The sequence below is a fragment of the Grammomys surdaster genome, unplaced genomic scaffold (assembly GCF_004785775.1).
Source record: "Grammomys surdaster isolate TR1022 unplaced genomic scaffold, NIH_TR_1.0 125671, whole genome shotgun sequence".
NCBI classification, from domain to species: Eukaryota; Metazoa; Chordata; class Mammalia; order Rodentia; family Muridae; genus Grammomys; species Grammomys surdaster.
This window is the reverse complement of record NW_021620508.1, coordinates 1,150,459-1,167,582: the sequence shown is the minus strand read 5'-3', so window position 1 is coordinate 1,167,582 and position 17,124 is coordinate 1,150,459. Positions and strand designations below refer to the sequence as shown.

Sequence of the window (17,124 nt, the reverse complement as noted above, 5' to 3'; positions counted from 1 at the left end):
GACCCTACCTCTGAGAGGGTCCTTAGTAAGGAAGCCAGAGCTGCTTTATCAAGGTTTCAAGAAGCCTTATCCTCTACTATGTTACAACGTATAGATTATCATCAAGATTTGTGGCTGCTGGTTTTCCCATCTCAATTTGCTCCCACTGCCTTATTATGGCAGGGGGCCCTCTTTATTGGATTCATTCACCAGCTTCTCCTCGCAGGATTGTTTCAGGTTATCCTACCTTGATTTTACAATTACTGCTGAAGGCAGAGGGGGTCTCCAAACAGTATTTTGGCCTTAGAATTAGAAAAATTATTCTTCCCTATACCAAGGAGCAATTAAGTTATCTAATTAGTAATGATGAAGGCTGGGGAATGTTTGCTTGCTATACCTCAGCACAGTTTGATAATCATTATCCTCCAGATAAAAGGGTCCAATTCTTTAAAATGCACCCTGTTTGTTTTCCTAAGATAGTATATCGGGACCCAATTCCTAATGCCAGAGTAGTTTTCCCTGATGGATCTTCTTCGGGAATGGCTGTGGTTGTTTTTGATAAAATAGTAGAAAAGGTTTTTATTTACAGGGCCTCTGCTCAACAGATAGAATTAGAAGCCCTTTGTTTAGCTTTGGGTTTGTTTACTGAACCCTTAAATATCTTTACTGACAGTATTTATGTGGCGAATATCATAAAAAAATTAGAAATTGCTCCTTTTATCGATCCCCATTCTACTGTAGCCTTTGTTTTGAATAAAGCACAGAAGCTTTTATGGCAGAGGAATAATTCCATGTATGTTGGACATATACGAAGTCATACAGGCCTCCCAGGTCCCCTTAGTGAGGGGAATTCCTTGGCAGATCAGCACACGAGATGCATGCTTGTTGCTGAAGATTCTTCCCTTTCTGCTGTATCTCATGCTCAGCAATTGCATGACAAATTTCATCTTAATGCCCAGAGCCTAAAGTTTCATACTGGCTGTACCAGAGAGCAGGCTCTGAGGATTAGTTCCTCGTGTCCAGCATGTGCCCCATTTATTCATGTTCCAAACTTGGGTGTTAATCCTCGTGGTCTCATGCCCAATGACGTTTGGCAAATGGATGTTACCCATGTAAATAGTTTTGGTAAGTTATCCTTTGTTCATGTTTCTGTAGATACCTTTAGTGGCCTGATCTTTGTATCGGCTCACGGTGGAGAAAAGGCTAAGAATGTTAAGGGGCACTGTTGAGCAGCCTTCGCCTATTCGGGAGTTCCTAGAACTATTAAGATGGACAATGGCCCCGCATATATTAGTTCCTCAGTTCAGACATTTTTTAAGGATTATGAGGTTAGCCATAAAACTGGAATTCCATATAATCCCCAGGGACAAGCTATAGTAGAGCGCTGTCATACCACTATAAAAAGTTACTTAGAAAAAATAAAAAGGAATGAACATGGCATCACACCACATAATAAACTATCTATTATACTTTATATTTTAAATTTTCTTTTAGTGGATGGTGATGGCAGATCTGCAGCTGAGCGCCATTGGAGACCAAATAAGCCCGTAAAGGAAGCGTTGTTTCTGTGGAAAGATTTAACATCTGGGGTTTGGAAGGGCCCTGATCCAGTGTCATTAAGGATTAGAGGATCGGTTTGTGTCTTTCAAAAAAATGCAGATGGGCCTCTTTGGATTCCTGAGCATTGTGTTCGCCCTGTGGATGAGCCCGGTAAACGGAATGGAACAATGGAGCCTGGTCCAAAATCCACTGATACTGATGAGTGTGAGCCTTGATGCCCCCGTGCCTGTCTTGATATGACCCTTTTGTTTTGTTTAATCAGACCAGTGAGGAGGGGGGCGGCTAAATTGTTCTGCTGAGTCTTGTTTTCTAGCAAATTGTTGGATTGGACTTATGGCGATACCGGTGGAGTCTTTTGGGGCTGAAGTTTTCATCTAGAAGTGACAGAAAAGAGATTTTGGAATTACTGCCGGGATCAGTGCCACCATTGCCATTGCTGCAGGGGCTGCCGTGGGTGCAGGCATTGCCTTATCCAGCAGCATACAAACTGCCCAGACATTGAATGAACTTTCAGGGAGGGTACAGATACATTGCTTTCTCAGAGTGATATTCAGTCTCATTTTCATATTGCTGTTTTAGATTCAAATCAACAACTTGCTTTGGTTCAAGAACAAGTAGATTTTATGTTATCCACCAGACATGTTAGCTATGATCCCTTCTTTCATGCCATTTGTGTTACACCCGTGCATGTAATTAATGCTTCCTCTTCTGTTTTTAATAAGATTGTATTAGTTAATAATACCAGAGTTGATCCTATTGATGGGTCATCTATCTTGAGCATGTTTCTTCAAGTGGGAAAGCTGGTGAAAGAGTGGGCTGGAGTTACTTCCTTGGCAGTTTTTAGCCTAATTTTGCTGATGCTTGTTTTTTGGGGTGTCTGTGCCGCCTTCGGGCACAACAGGTACAATCTCAAGCTGTTGTGCGAGGATTGGTGCTTTTACATGGTCAAGGGCATCCCTCTGCCCAAGTGTGGCTGACCATGCTACAAAGAGCGTTATCATTCACCTAGGCCCGAGCTGCAGCCGGGACTGTAAGGGAGTTTTCCCTGAGAGACATGCCTGGCTGCATAGGGGTTGGTGTTGATACAGTTCCCCTTAGGAAAAAGACACTGGGATAGGTATGACCATACCCCTTCACTGTACAACAGCAGGGGGCTGGAGGTCATTACAATATCCCCAATATTCACTGAGGGTCTGGTCTCTGTCTCTGCTCGGCCTCTAATTAAAAGAAAAAGGGTGAATTGTGAGTCACCACCCTCTGCACCTGCGCTGTTATGCCCGCTCCCCTGTCTCTATGCATTTCCCCTGTGAAGACTGCTCAAGGAGAAATCCAAGCTTAAGTAGTAGGCTGCCGAGTGTGTCTCCTTGTTCCTGTTTTTATTCCTGTTCCTGTTTGTGTTCCTGTTTTGTGGGGAGTATAAAAGGGAGCTACACAGTTGAAGATATAGCATTTGGTCTTTACCAGATGACTCGTCTTTCTTTCTCTCGCCCTCAGCCCTCTGCCGATCCAAGGAACTCAGTCAGCTATGCTGGTGTAGCTGACATACATGTGCACCACAGCACACATGTACGCATGCACATGTGCACATGCATACACAGAGAGAGAGACAGAGACAGAGAGAGAGAGACAGAGAGAGAGAGACAGAGAGAGAGAGACAGAGAGAGACAGAGAAAATAATACAGTTTGAAAAAAAATCTGTCATTATTAAACCAAAAGATGCCTCACAGGGAAACATTCAGAGAGGAACGTTCCGCAGAGTGCATCTGAGGTTTTCTCACGGGTTTTACCTGGGCTTGTTCTCCATGGCTCTAGGAGGAGCGGGTGGGAGAGGCTCAGCCTTGGAGGCTCTGTCTCTGAGAACGGGGGAGAGTGCTGCACCACTCGCTGGACCAGTAGGTTCAGGGAAAGGAGTGAGTGTCAACTGTCTACAAGGCAAGTGTTTCGGAGGAAATAGGTACCACCTGTGCCGTGCACACTTGTGGTTCCAGCGCTCAGGAGGCAGACAGCAGGATCATACATCAAGGCCAGTCTGGGGGAATGGAGAAATCCTTAACCTACCTGAGCCAGGGCCATAGCGTTAGAACTGCAGGAACCGGTCGGCTCTTTCCGGGATTTCTTTATGAAAAACTGGGCTTCAGACAAGCAAAGCTGGAATAGAGAGAGTCATGAATGCAGATGCGCCTACAAGTTCTCGCACTAATTTATGTAGTAAGAGAAGGTTTGTTGTTTTTTTTTTTCCTGTCATTCCTCCTTCTGAATCATTTCTCATTACTATCCTTACACCTAACCCCAAACCAGAGATTTCTACAGAAAGCTCTGAGGAAACCCAGCAGTGCATTGATGGTCTCCTGTTTTCATGGAGGACCCAGGCTCAGTTCCCAGAACCTACACAGTGGCTCACAACCATCTGCAACTCCGGCCCCAGGAGACCTGACTCCCAATTTAAGAACCAGGGGTACAGCAAAACACTGTACACATAAAATAAGCTTTAAAAAAATGTGCCGCCAAGCCCGGCGGACAGGCAATTATTGACTCTCAGTAATCTAAAAATGGAGGGTACATGGCCAGATACTGTAAATGTGGAAAATATTCATGATTTTTGGACCTAGGAGATGAGGAAAACCAGAATGTGTTATTACAGCCAACAAACGTGTCGAACCCTTCCTGCATTACCAAGTATTACCTATGGGTTTTACATTTCTGTTTGTTCGTTTCCTAGGGAGTGGTTGCCATTCTTCTATTGAAGAGGGCATCTGAGGTTTTGGACTTGGTAGGCAAACACTATACTATATTCAGAGCCCTCAATTATTCAGAACAAGTCTAAAGGCATGAAGGAGCTACACACAGCACAGAGAAAACAGACAAGGCTCAGAGGGAGAGTGCTTGCCTCAACACATAAGGGCCTGAGTTCAAACCCCAGCACTAGAAAGAGGAAAGGGGCCCGAAAGTGAAAGGTCCTGCTACCAAGCAAACCGTTTTGTACCTTTACTGGTAGCTGAGATCAATGACAACCCTTGTGATGCTGTCTGAGGCGTCACCCAGGAGGAAAAGGCAGGTGGCTCGCTGGCTTAAAGGCAGCCTGTGATTTCCTCTCCAAATTAAATCTTGTAATGTTCGTAAAAGTGCAGTTTTCCCAGAGGGCGAAGTAGCTCTTCCAATATGCGGAAACAGTCTGACAACATATTGCCAGTCAGAATATAAGTTCAAGTCTTCATGCACCAGATGCAAAAAGACCCAGTTTCAGCACCTAACACTACTCTGAGCTGAGGTTTCCTGAGCTGCCCATGAATGGCCCTTTTGATTTACTGTTTTTACAGCTGTTCCATTAGAGGAACCATCTGTAAAAACCAAAGCAGCTGGCTGATGCAAGGGTTCCTCTGATACTCCTGAAAGGAAAAGTTATGGGATGTAATTTTAGGAGTTGTAAAAGGGGGTGAGAAGAGAGATCATGTAATATTTGTCCTGTGAAATTAATCAAACTTATATGCCATGAGTCACCATGTGTAAGAAGATGACTTAACTGTTCTACAGAGTGGGGTTTTACAATACTAGAAACATCCTACCCAAATATCTCTTTGCTTTGAGTTATTAAGAATCTGAGAAGCAATAAAGAAGGATATGAGGCTATAACTTTCTTAGCTGTAAGTGGCGTAAGGATCCATTCAAGTGGCCCGTTCTGCTAGAGACATCCAGTAGGAATGGGATCCTAGGACCAGGCTCTGAGGCTGTGTATCAGTGATTCTCTAGCTGTTGGTTATGTGTCTCCATTGAACTAACTGTAGGCTTGTCTTGCTTCTTCAGTCGATGTTTTCGATCAGAATCTCTTCACGTGTCATAAACGGGCTTAAGTTCAACAGTAGTCATTTTTAAGAATGGGACAATCTAATTTATATTTCCTGCAAGTTTTTGAAAATCGTTTAACACTGTGAGCTTATTTAGTCTTAATTCTAAAGGCTGGTGGGTCACTGTCTGTAAACATGACCCAGATAATGAAATGGATGTTGCTCCTGTGTTTTCTGGAGCTACCTTAAGCCTATAGCAGACGGCTGAGAAACTGGTTGTTGTAATAGTCCCTGTAGGTAGGCTCTGTGCTTGTGGGAAATGAACCGAATGAGCATGTGAGTGTGCATCTCTAATTTTTTTTTGTAAAGTCGTACGTACAAATTTTTGACCAAAGGTAGGACTACTTTTCACACCTTGCAAGAGAACTTTCCATTGATATCACAACATGGCTGTATGAAATTTGTAGAGGGGAGACTAAAGGCAAATCTTTTACAGTCTTAAGGACTCAAAACAATAGTAAAGAAGCATCTTGGAAATCTATACTATGATACTACCATCCCTAGGAACAGCAGGAGAGGAAAAGCCAGGCTGAAGAGCTCCTGCGTCTTCCACAGTCTCATTAATTTCTCAAGTCTTGTAGGAGCCTCCATTTTCCTGATTTCTTTCTTTTATTTTATATATATACATATACATATGATGAGTATGCTGTAGCAGTCTTCAGACACACCAGAAGAGGGCAGCAGATCCCATTACAGATGGTTGTGAGCCACCATGTAGCTGCTGGGAATTGAACTCAGGACCTCTGGAAGAACAGTCAGTGCTCTTAACCGCTGAGCCATCTCTCCAGCCCCTGATTTCTTTTAGGTAACAAATATAGGCATATTCCCGTTGGAGGGTTCTATATGACCCAGTTGCAACTGCTTATTAACCAAATCTGTGGCTGCTTGTATCTTTTCTGTAGTCAAGAGCCACTGTTCCACCCACACAAGAGCCTCAGATTTCCAAGTAATGAGTCAGCAGCCATTTTAACCCTGACTCAAATAAAATAATAATAATAAAAAATTAAAAAAAAAACACAAAAAAAACCTTTTTTTTTTTTTTTTTTGAGACAGGGTTTCTCTGTGTAGCCCTGGCTGTCCTGGAACTCACTCTGTAGACCAGGCTGGCCTCGAACTCAGAAATCCACCTGCCTCTGCCTCCCAAGTGCTGGTATTAAAGGCGTGCACCACTACCGCCCGGCAAAAAACCTTTTCTCAAATGATAACCTCTGTCCATTTTGATTCTTGTTTAGGTTGTATGGGTTCTGTAATACTCTATTTTTTCTTATTCCCATATTGGATTAAATTTCCTTTGTATCATTTGAGCAGTAACTTTATCATCGGAACTTATTAAAAGAACTCCCAGCTGTCCCAAAATATCTCTCCCCCATAACACAAAAAGTAGGCATGGAATTACATGGGACAAAAGGACCTTGTGTGTCCATGTTAGGATCAGGGCACTCCGGGCCACTTTAGTAGCCTATCCCAGGGCAGCTAAAGTGGATGGAGTGACCTGGGTTGGCCAAGAAGATGGCTAATCCTTTGCAGCCACAGAAGAACATCAGCTCCTGGATCTATAAGACCCCAAATAGCCTTACTCTGGACCTTTAAGATTTGTATGGGGCATGAATTTTTAATTTCCTGCATCCAAACTGCCATATCACTAGAACCAAGGCCTCATGTTTCTCCTTTCTTCAGGGAAGCTCTTTTTCCTAATGAAAGATAAGGAAGCAAAAGCAGTTACACAATTTGGGGGGGAGGCTTCATGTATTTGGTTTTGGTAGAAGGCTGAAACATAACCTTGATCTCGCCTAACAAGGTGTTTCTCCTTGAACTCTTACAGGAGGTAGCAACAGTCCATCCTTATGGTATCTGGAACAGCAGTCTTTTTCCCAATGAAATACCATTTGACAACAGGGGCATACTGGTTTTGGCATATTAGTGTGCGTTGTGATTGCCCGTGGCATTCTGCCAAAGCCTGGAAATGTCCCTGTAGCAGAAAATCATTTCCCTTTACAGCCCCTACAGCCGAGTTGTCCACATGCAAAGCAAGACTTGTTTCTTTTCCTCAAACTATTATTTTCTTGATTCTTAAAGAAATTGAGAGCCGGGCGGTGGTGGCGCACGCCTTTAATCCCAGCACTTGGGAGGCAGAGGCAGGCGGATTTCTGAGTTCGAGGCCAGCCTGGTCTACAGAGTGAGTTCCAGGACAGCCAGGGCTATACAGAGAAACCCTGTCTCGAAAAACCAAAAAAAAAAAAAAAAAAAAAAGAAATTGAGCAGAGGACTGTTCCCTCGAAGTGGCTGTAATAGCTACTCCTCGCGAATGTGCGGAGGGGGTGACCTCCACACATGGTCTGTTGTTTTCCTAACTAGTCTCAACAATATCTGACAAGCACGGCTCACATTCTCCAAGGCCAATTGCTTAACTATAGTCTGTGCAGCTTCATCTTATGGGGCCATCTTAAGGACTGCTTCCATCCGTCAGGACCAGAGGGCTTCCAGCTTCGTCGTCAGCCTTTTGCCTGAGACTAACTAACCCTGTAGTCGTATCATCGGCGCAAGGGTGGGGGCTCCTCCGTGCAGCTACAGCAAAAGTTGAGCCCTGAGAGCATCCTTGTCCAGATGTAACAGGTCTCACGCCAGAACCCAGTCCCGAGATCCCATTAGCACATCCACGGACGCACTTGTTACCTTTTTGGCAACTTTTTGAAAAGTGACCTTTTTTTAGTCAATTCCTCATAGTTTGCTTTCCATAATAAAAAAGTTCCTTCCAGATAAACATGACCTAGCAACCTGTAAACCATCATAGGGGGTCATCCATCTCCTAAATAAGGAGAGGTAGGGCCATAGCCTGCCGTGGCCTGTTTAAGTTCCTTGAGCAGTTTAGAAGGCAGGGGCTCCCGTGAGGGCGCTTCACTCCATTCATCATTCAAGAAGACTGGGAAATATTCAAGCTGTTCTCCCAGTTGATGGGCTTGCGTAAGAGCTCCCTTACTTCCTGAAGAGGCAGCAATATTCCTCCTTTTTTAGGCTTGGTAAGTTGGGATGGGGTCTTAGAGGTTAAAGGAGGCCAAATTGGATTGTGATACTTTTAGGCTTCTTCTTTCAAGTCTTTCCTCATCAGGAAGAAGAAGCTTGTCTTCCTCTTCCTCTTCCTCTTCAATCGTGAACACTTTCAGATAACAAGGGATTATATGGAAGATTTACTTTGAGGTTTGTGATTCAGTAACGGAGCGTCCTCATGCAGAAGGACCTAAGGGCAAGGCACTGTATCTCCTTCCTGTGGTGTGCCAGTATTCAAAGCCTGTGTAATACATCCCAGTAAGACAACAGGCACAGTTTCAGGTCTGCATTCTTGATACTAGACTTGGATATCTCTCCACACTCTATACCAATTATCCAAATCCAGAGCCTTCTTGGTCTGGAAACCAAGGGCTACATTGCTGTACAAACTGCAAAAAACGTTGTTAATTAAGAGGCGCTAACCCTAGCCGGGCGGTGGTGGCACACGCCTTTAATCCCAGCACTTGGGAGGCAGAGGCAGGCGGATTTCTGAGTTCAAGGCCAGCCTGGTCTACAGAGTGAGTTCCAGGACAGCCAGGACTACACAGAGAAACCCTGTCTCGAAATTAAGAGGCGCTAACCCTGATCCCTTTCTTCTTCTAGTCTGTTGTATTATATCTAGAAAGTCTTCTTTCTTTACTCACTATCGCCTATGGCCTTCTTATAGTTCTGTTCTATTCACTCAACTCTAATTCCTGGTCTCTCTCTTACCCAGGGGGTTCATGAAACCCTTGGGTGCAAGTCCCATCCTTATCACAAATGTCAGGGTAGGGCTTACCTCTTCAGGTCTCTGTTCAGGTGACAGATGCTGCAGGGGGTTACGGGGATCTGCCCTGCAAGTTGACAGGTTCCAGAGAGGAGATGGGAGTAGGTGAGGAAGAACTGAGGACTCAGGCACAATGGTCTGGAGAATTTTGCAGCCTTAACTGACTGATGGTCACTTCTTTATTTATAAAGAACTCAGTAGGCAGGGAGACATTCATGTTCTTCCAAGAGATGGAAATCGTATCATTTTGTTTTCCTGGACATGTGTTAACGTCTCCCTGCGTGTCTGGGGCCACACATTTGGTCACTGTTGCTAAACTGTGATAGAACAAAGTAATCTTTCATCATCATTTTCCCTTATCAGCTCCACAACCCAACTTCTAATTTTGCCAAAGCAAACGTATATGGTAAACGACAGACCATTCTCAGGCTGGCAACTCTTGCGGTTTCAAGGGCACTAGACAAAAAGAAAACCTCCAAGGCGGCCCAGGCAGATTGCTGTATCCCAGGGTAGTATATTACTAACTCTTAATGGTCAGTGTCAACTGTCATTAGGCCCAAGAAGAATCCTCAGGCCAAAGCTGTTACTCAGTGTCTGCCATAATACAACGTTTATATTTTATATCTTTGTAGAATTTATTTACATATCTAAGCTTGGTATTTTTTTTGTTGTTGTTGTTCCTTGGTCATATGACACCACAGTAGCCCTGCACAAGCTAAGTCTTCTAAGGAAGGGAGGTCCTGATTGATACCTCACTCCTTTATCATTTTTCTACACCATTCTATGTCCATCAGTATAAGCCCTGTGTAAGGCAGAGGTAAGTCTAGCCAATCTAACTTTGTTGCTATATCTTTTTCTCGAGGGGCATACCATAAGCGGCCCCCAATATTCTATGCCACCTAATTGCCTGAGTGTATGGCAGGGAGAAGCTTGCAATCTGATCAGCTGCCAACTCCTCTAACCCGCTGGATCCTGTTTACCTTTGTAAGTTTACTTTGTTGTGGTTAAGGCCTGTGCCACCACAGCCGGCCTTTGTTGTGGTTATCTTGTTCCTGAGTAAGTACGGGGCAGATGCTTCAAGAACGCCTTGGAGCCAGGGCTTCATAAAGAGATCTCTGGCAGCCGGGCGGTGGTGGCGCACGCCTTTAATCCCAGCACTCGGGAGGCAGAGGCAGGCGGATTTCTGAGTTCGAGGCCAGCCTGGTCTACAGAGTGAGTTCCAGGACAGCCCGGGCTATACAGAGAAACCCTGTCTCGAAAAACCAAAAAAAAAAAAAAAGAGATCTCTGGCATCTTTGTTTGCCACAACATCCAGGGCGCAAGGAAGGCCTTCAAGTGGGGCCAGATAAGGATATCTCCCTGAAAGCAGGAAAGGGGATGCACTCAGAATTTTCCTGGGGAGGCTGTGAAGCAGTACTCCTGGGAGAAGGCATGCATGTTTCATAAGAAGTTTCCCATCAATATCAATAAAAGTTAAAAATACCTCTCTGAGTTCCCTGAGGGACAAGCCTGACTACATAGGGGTTGATGTCAAAAGTATCCCCTCTTCAGGAAAAAGACATCGGGATGGGTATGACCCTCATGCCTCACTGGACAACGACAGGGGACCGGAGCCATTTCAAAGTCCCCTTCAATCACTGGAGGTCAGGCCTCTATCCCCGCCTTCGCAAGTTTAGAATTGCCACAGCCCTTCTATACTTAAAGAAGTGAGGAGATGTCAGGGGCAGCCCTGCTTATACACTGAAGGCCTAAAACCAGCCATAGGCCTAAAATCAGCAATAGGCCTGTCATACATGTATACTAACACCAAGTCTTGGGTCTCAGTGGAAAAACATTGAAACAGATGGCTATAAGCTACTGTAAACAGGTAGCTTTTGTGGTAATTTACCAGCCTGAGTAGTCATAGACCTTGTAAATAGGTAGCCTGGGCAGACAACACCAACTTAGATAAGGACAAGTGAGTCATAGGCAGAATCATATCGACCTGTCCCTGAACATTCACTCAGCCAATATCATGTTCTGAAAGATATCTGTATTCCCCCTAAACACCCACAATCCTGTCTCAATCCCTTCCCCATGTCCTGCCTTTTTGTGTTTATAACCCCTGTGTGAATAAGTAAAAAGTATGATTTGATTTAATAAAATAAATAAAAATTAAAAATAAAAAAAAAAAGCCGGGCGGTGGTGGCACACGCCTTTAGTCCCAGCACTTGGGAGGCAGAGGCAGGCGGATTTCTGAGTTCGAGGCCAGCCTGGTCTACAGAGTGAGTTCCAGGACAGCCAAGGCTACACAGAGAAACCCTGTCTCAAAAAAACAAAACAAGCAAACAAACAAACAAACAAAAGAAGTTTCCTATCAATCCAATATCCCCAAGTTGTACAAACACACAGAGAACAAAACCAAAAGTGAAAGACGGCGCAATGGTGACCCGCCAGATGTGGCTCACCCTTACTGGATCTCTGTCAAACAGTTGTGCTGAACTCATGACCATTCCCGTTAGATATGGCTATGCCAGTCAGCAAAAGCCGACTGGTTTCTCTTTAGGTTTATTGCAGACCATCTAAACACAATTGGGAAAATGCAGCTCTCAAGAGAAACTTAACAGGTTTAACGAGGTTTGATCCTTGTGTGAGTGACTACTGGGAAGGAGGACTCTTACCCCATTGTCACTGAGGTAGAAGGCCAAAGCACCAGGTTAAGAGGTCACTTTGGGTGTTAAAGCTTAACCCTAACCCTAACCCACCCCTGCAAAGTGCTGGTGACAAGCCCACACTTGCTCTAAGCTAGACTAGCTCTCTACCAGTGAGGTACCCTTCCAGCCCCCAGGTAAAAGGCTTTGAAGAAGCTTGGTATTTTAGGGGTTTAAAACCGGCTGCTGTTGCTGAGACAGGATTAGAAGAGACAGAGATTAATTGAAGATTAAATGCTATCCTGGTTGGGCACAATGGCACACATTGCAGCCTGGAGGCTGAGGCAGAAGGATCACCCATAAATCTGAGGTTACAGTTACAGTGAATTCCTGGTCAGTATGGGTACAAATTGTTTAAAACAAAACCAAAACATGCTATTCTGGTAAGAAGGGCGGTTTAGCAAATGAATCTTCCACAGTAATTAAAACCGAACTAGCAAAGCAAGCCTTGTAGGTAAAAATGCTGCAGCCTGGAAGGCAGAGATGGATCATAGGTAAGGGCAATGACTCCTCCCAGAACCTATATGGCTGCTTTAACTCCAGTTCCAGGGAACCTGATGCCCTCCTCAGGCACTGTCACACACAGTGGTGCACAGAAATAAAAGCAGACAGAAACACCCATATACAGAAGAAAAAAAAAGATCATTTTTTAAAATGATTTTTTCCCTTAATTAAAAATCTGTGAGGCAAAAAATAGCGCAGCCATAGGAGCTCTTGCAGGGGATGCAAGTTTGGTTCCCAGCACCCACATGGTGCTTCACAACTTTCTATAACTCCAGTTCCTGGGGCCAGGCAGTGGTGGTGCACGCCTTTAATCCCAGCACTTGGGAGGCAGAGGCAGGTGGATTTCTGAGTTCGAGGCCAGCCTGGTCTACAGAGTGAGTTCCAGGACAGCCAGGGCTACATAGAGAAACCCTGTCTTGAAAAACAAAACAAAACAAAACAAAAACCTCTAGTTCCTTGGAACTGGAGTCTTCTCTGGCTTCTGCTGGTATACGTACACATAAAAATACACACATACACATAAAAAAAGATAAAAGAAAAATAAAAAAGAAATCTGTAGCTGCACAAAGAGGCATGGGCCTGCATCTAACAAGAGACATAATCTATGCGTAACGGTTTCTATTAATCTGCATTATCTGTCTCTTCTACCCTGGCCTCGATAACACAGCACACCCGCTGCTTCTTTCCAGGCTAAGTTCATTTTCACTTTCACAGTAATGAGTAGTAAATGTCCCCACGCCTGGAAAAATAAGGATTACACCTCATAGGACAACGAGAAAGAATAAAGTAACTTGGCTAATTTTTTTTTCCACAGTAATGCTGGATCTCTACGTATGCAACCACAATCGCTTCCTGCATGTATTCCCTCGTCTTCTCTAAAATGAACAAGACTGGGGAAAAGGACTGGAAAATCGGGAAGGTGCGAGCTCGGTGGCCTGGGGACACACACCCCTACGATCGGTCACTCCAGCACTTTCACACACATAACCCACAGGAACTGGAGCGCCGCGAATGGAGCAGACACTTGTCGCCACCGGACGGGCCTGAGCGGCGACGGCCACCGGGGACTGCCTGGCGGGGAGGGAGAGGGGACAAAGCCGCCCTGCCGCGGCAGCTGCGCTGTTTGTTGGGGGACGGAGGGACGCTCACTCTGGGGTTCGCACACAGAATTCAGAGCCATGCTGGGCCTCTGGGCCCTGCAGCGGGAAGACGGAGGACGCGACGGGGCACGCGGTGTCCACTCGGCGTCACCGACTCCAACTCTCTCAAGCCAACTGAAAGCCAAACCCGCGCCGCCCCCGCGCCCATTTCCTCAATGCAAGCGACTCACCTCTCGCAGCGGACCGGCGCTAAGCAGCCGGAAGGATGCCGCGCGGAGGCCTGTGGGAAATGTAGTCCGTCGTGGGAGAGCCTGGGCCACCGCAGCAGAGTGCGCAGGCGTGGTCGGGGCTGTGAGGGGCTGGAGGCCTCGGGGTGTGATCTTGGATCAAGTGGAAGGGCGAGGAGACTCCGCTGCCCTCTGCAACCCAAACCCCCTCTCCAAACTTAGCTCACTGTTCTGGGGGTTGGGTTGTTGCCCTACTAGGGCTGAGAACACCCATCGTCACATTATCACATGGTTAATATGGGAAATACGCACACAGTAGGTACTCTGTATACACACCCCCAGCGAGAGTGTAGTCATGATCAGGGCACTCAATAAAAAACACCCTCTAAAGGTGCAACACGTCTACCTAGGGGAGGGTCGCTCAGGCTCCTTGGAGTTCTTGATTTCTCCCTTCCTCTGCTTTTCCCTCGCCCCACTTTCCCTTCTAGTATTGTCCTTAGGTTTCGTTCTGCAAACTAGAGATGAAGCCAAGGCCTCCAAGACTGGAAACATAATTCTGCTTTTTTCTGTCACAGTTGTTCTCAACCTGTAGGTGGAGACCCGCCTTGGGGGGTGTCAAATGACAGGGACTGTCCCAAACCATCAGAAAACACAAATATTTACATCAGGATTTCTAGCAGTAGCAAAATTACAGTTGTGAAGTAGCACTGAAAATAATTTTATGGTTTGGCGATCACCACAACATATGAGGAATGGGTCGCAGGGTTAGAGAGGTTGAGAACCACTGCCGTGACATCTTTGTGTTTGTGGCAGGCTTCATCCCATCTTCAGGAGACTGAGGCAGGCAGAGCGCAGATTCAAGATGAATGAAAAAATAGAAATAAAAGGAGGACATGACTGCTCCTAAGGGACTGAGATATAAGGAAGAACACAGGCAAAGGCACCTGAAAGTGACCAGAGTGGACATGGCTGGCAGACTGAACCGGGCCATGTGAGGAGAGGGGGAGGGGAGTAGAACTAGCCAGAAGCCAAGATGCCAAGAGCAGTGGCCAAGAGGTAATAAAAGGACCATGTGCCCAAAATGACTGGCTTATATATGAGTCAGGGAAGCTGGGAGAAGAGAAGCCCAGTCCTGGGCTGGAGAGTTTGGGATAATGGAGGGGGGGGAGGTGAGGTATGTCAGCCAGAATGTCTCTGTCATAGGTGCTGGGGTTGCTGAAAGAAACTGGTGGGCAGTATCTACTTTGAAATGTTAATAAGCACCTCGGTTTGTGTCTGAGACCTAACACAAGACCTGTCTGAGCTACAGAGTGGGTTCAAGGCCAATGTGTTAGGGTTATCTAGAGGAAAAGAACTGAAAGGATGAATGTATATGATTAATTCATTAATTAATTAATTTATTAAGTGCGAGAACACTTATCTAATGAGTGTGAAGCCCGAGTTCAATCCCTGTACTCCCCTACAAAGTTCTTCTATGCATCTCTCTCTTACGTCTACGTCACTAAGCTACCTGGCATTGTTTTTTATGTAGTATAAAGAACAGACCAGTGAATGACCTCTCCCGCTTATTGAAGAGACCCTTAACTTTTGATCTATACAAACATGTGACTTGTGCTGCCCAATGCTACTTACCGACAAGACCATACCTTTGATCTCAGTACTCTGGAGACAGAGGCTAGTAGACCTCAGTGAGTTCAAGTACCATGCCAGCCTGTTCTACATAGTGAGTTCCAGGGCAGTCCAAAGTTACACGCAGAGACCTGCCTCAAAAAAGGGAGGGAGGAGGCTGCTGAGTCTGCTCCGCACTGAAGAGCACCGGATGCTCTTGCAGTGGACCCAGGTACAATTTCCCACACACACATAACTGGAACTCCAGTTCCAGGGCTCTGTTGACAAACACGCAACAGGCATGTTATGTTTGTGGTGCACAAACATAAGTACTCACGTATTGTATGTAAACATTCATACAGACAAAAGAAAAGATGGCCATCACTTCCCAGCCACGAGGAATCTTCGTCATACACCATGAGCCACAGCTCTGCAGGTCTTTCTCTTTATGTTGAAATATCGTATGATTGTATGATGTCCAGTGGTCTTCCTACTCATTTCTGCACCAATATCACTCTGTTCGAATGACTGCAGTAGGGAGCACATTAGCACATCCAAAGATAAAAACATGTCAAAGTACAGATGACACCTGACAACATTGAATCGGCATTTCTTTTCTTTTCTTTTTTTTTTTTTTTCGAGACAGGGTTTCTCTGTGTAGCCCTGGCTGTCCTGGAACTCACTCTGTAGACCAGGCTAGCCTCGAACTCTCAAACTCAGAAATCCGCCTGCCTCTGCCTCCCAAGTGCTGGGATTAAAGGAGTGCGCCACCACCGCCCGGCTGAATCGGCATTTCTAATAAAAGGATTCTTTAAGAAGCGTGAAAGAGATCCAGAGAAAATCCATTTACTCAGTCATGAACAGCGTACAAAATCATTTCCTTGAAATCAGGAGCGTGACTGGATGCTCCAAGCACCATGGATACCAAGCCTTGCTTTGGAGGTTCTACCATAATAACATTTTTAAACCAGTATCAATATCCAGGAAATATTGAATACAATTTTGTCTATTTGCAGTTGACTAGAATGGTTACCTAGGAAACCAAGACTCCAGTAACGTTTTACCCGTTGGTGTGTTCAAAGGAGTGCTGACCTCTTGAGAGATTTTTCATAAGAAAGCTATGGCTGTACCTATACTTAAATTTTAAATGTAAATGTTTTATTTATGTGACATCACAATTACAGATTCACAACCGGCCGAAGAAATGTCCATATTTTACAACAGATTAATTCTATCTGAAACTTAGGGGGGGGGTGGCGTTGAGACAGGGTCTTAGATGGTCGTTGGCTCACTCACACTTGGTATGTAGCCAAAATTGGTCAATTCCTGATTGATCCTCTTGTTCCTTTCCAGAGTGTTGGCTTTATCATCATCATCAACAACATACTCATCAACATTCCAAGCTTTGGGACTTTAGTTTTAGGAACATGATAAGTCTGAGGCTGGAGAGATGGCTCAGTGATTGAGAACCCTTACGCTCTTGCAGACACAACACTTATAGTGGTTCACAACTGTCTGTAACTTCAGTTCCAGAAAATCTAAAGCCTTCTTCTGCCCTCTACAGTACCAGGGATGTATGCTGTGCACATACGTACATAGGCCAATATTCATACACATAAAATAAAAATCTTATAAAAAAGAGTATTACATATCTGGTATGGACTTCGTTTCTTTCCTTTTTTAAATTAAATTTCAGGGTTTCTCTGTGTAGCCCCGGTTCTCCTGGAACTCTCTCTCTGTAGACTAAGCTAGCTTCAAAGTCAGAGATCTATCTGCCTCTGTCTCTCAAATGCTGATATTAAA

General features: G+C 45.1%; 1 protein-coding gene and 1 long non-coding RNA gene across 3 annotated transcripts in view; both read right to left on the bottom strand.

Annotated features, from left to right (window-relative positions):
* The window catches only part of LOC114639027 (zinc finger protein 14), a 47,915-nt gene that overhangs the window by 12,403 nt on the left and 18,388 nt on the right, over nucleotides 1–17,124 (bottom strand). The window contains exons 1-2 of one of the 2 annotated variants that reach the window (XM_028787694.1): nucleotides 4,523–5,092; nucleotides 3,598–3,687 (exon numbers count right to left, since the gene is read on the bottom strand). The exons of the other annotated variant lie outside the window; for it this stretch is intronic. Coding sequence (XP_028643527.1) covers nucleotides 3,598–3,612 — 15 coding nt within the window. The 5' untranslated portion in view covers nucleotides 3,613–3,687; nucleotides 4,523–5,092. Of the gene's footprint in view, nucleotides 1–3,597; nucleotides 3,688–4,522; nucleotides 5,093–17,124 lie in introns of those variants that run through there. 2 annotated transcript variants of the gene reach the window in all.
* Nucleotides 1,430–3,455, bottom strand: LOC114639036. The gene is made up of 2 exons (XR_003713951.1): nucleotides 3,327–3,455; nucleotides 1,430–1,913 (listed from the first exon to the last, which is right to left on the bottom strand). It is a non-coding gene; the product is annotated as an uncharacterized LOC114639036 (long non-coding RNA).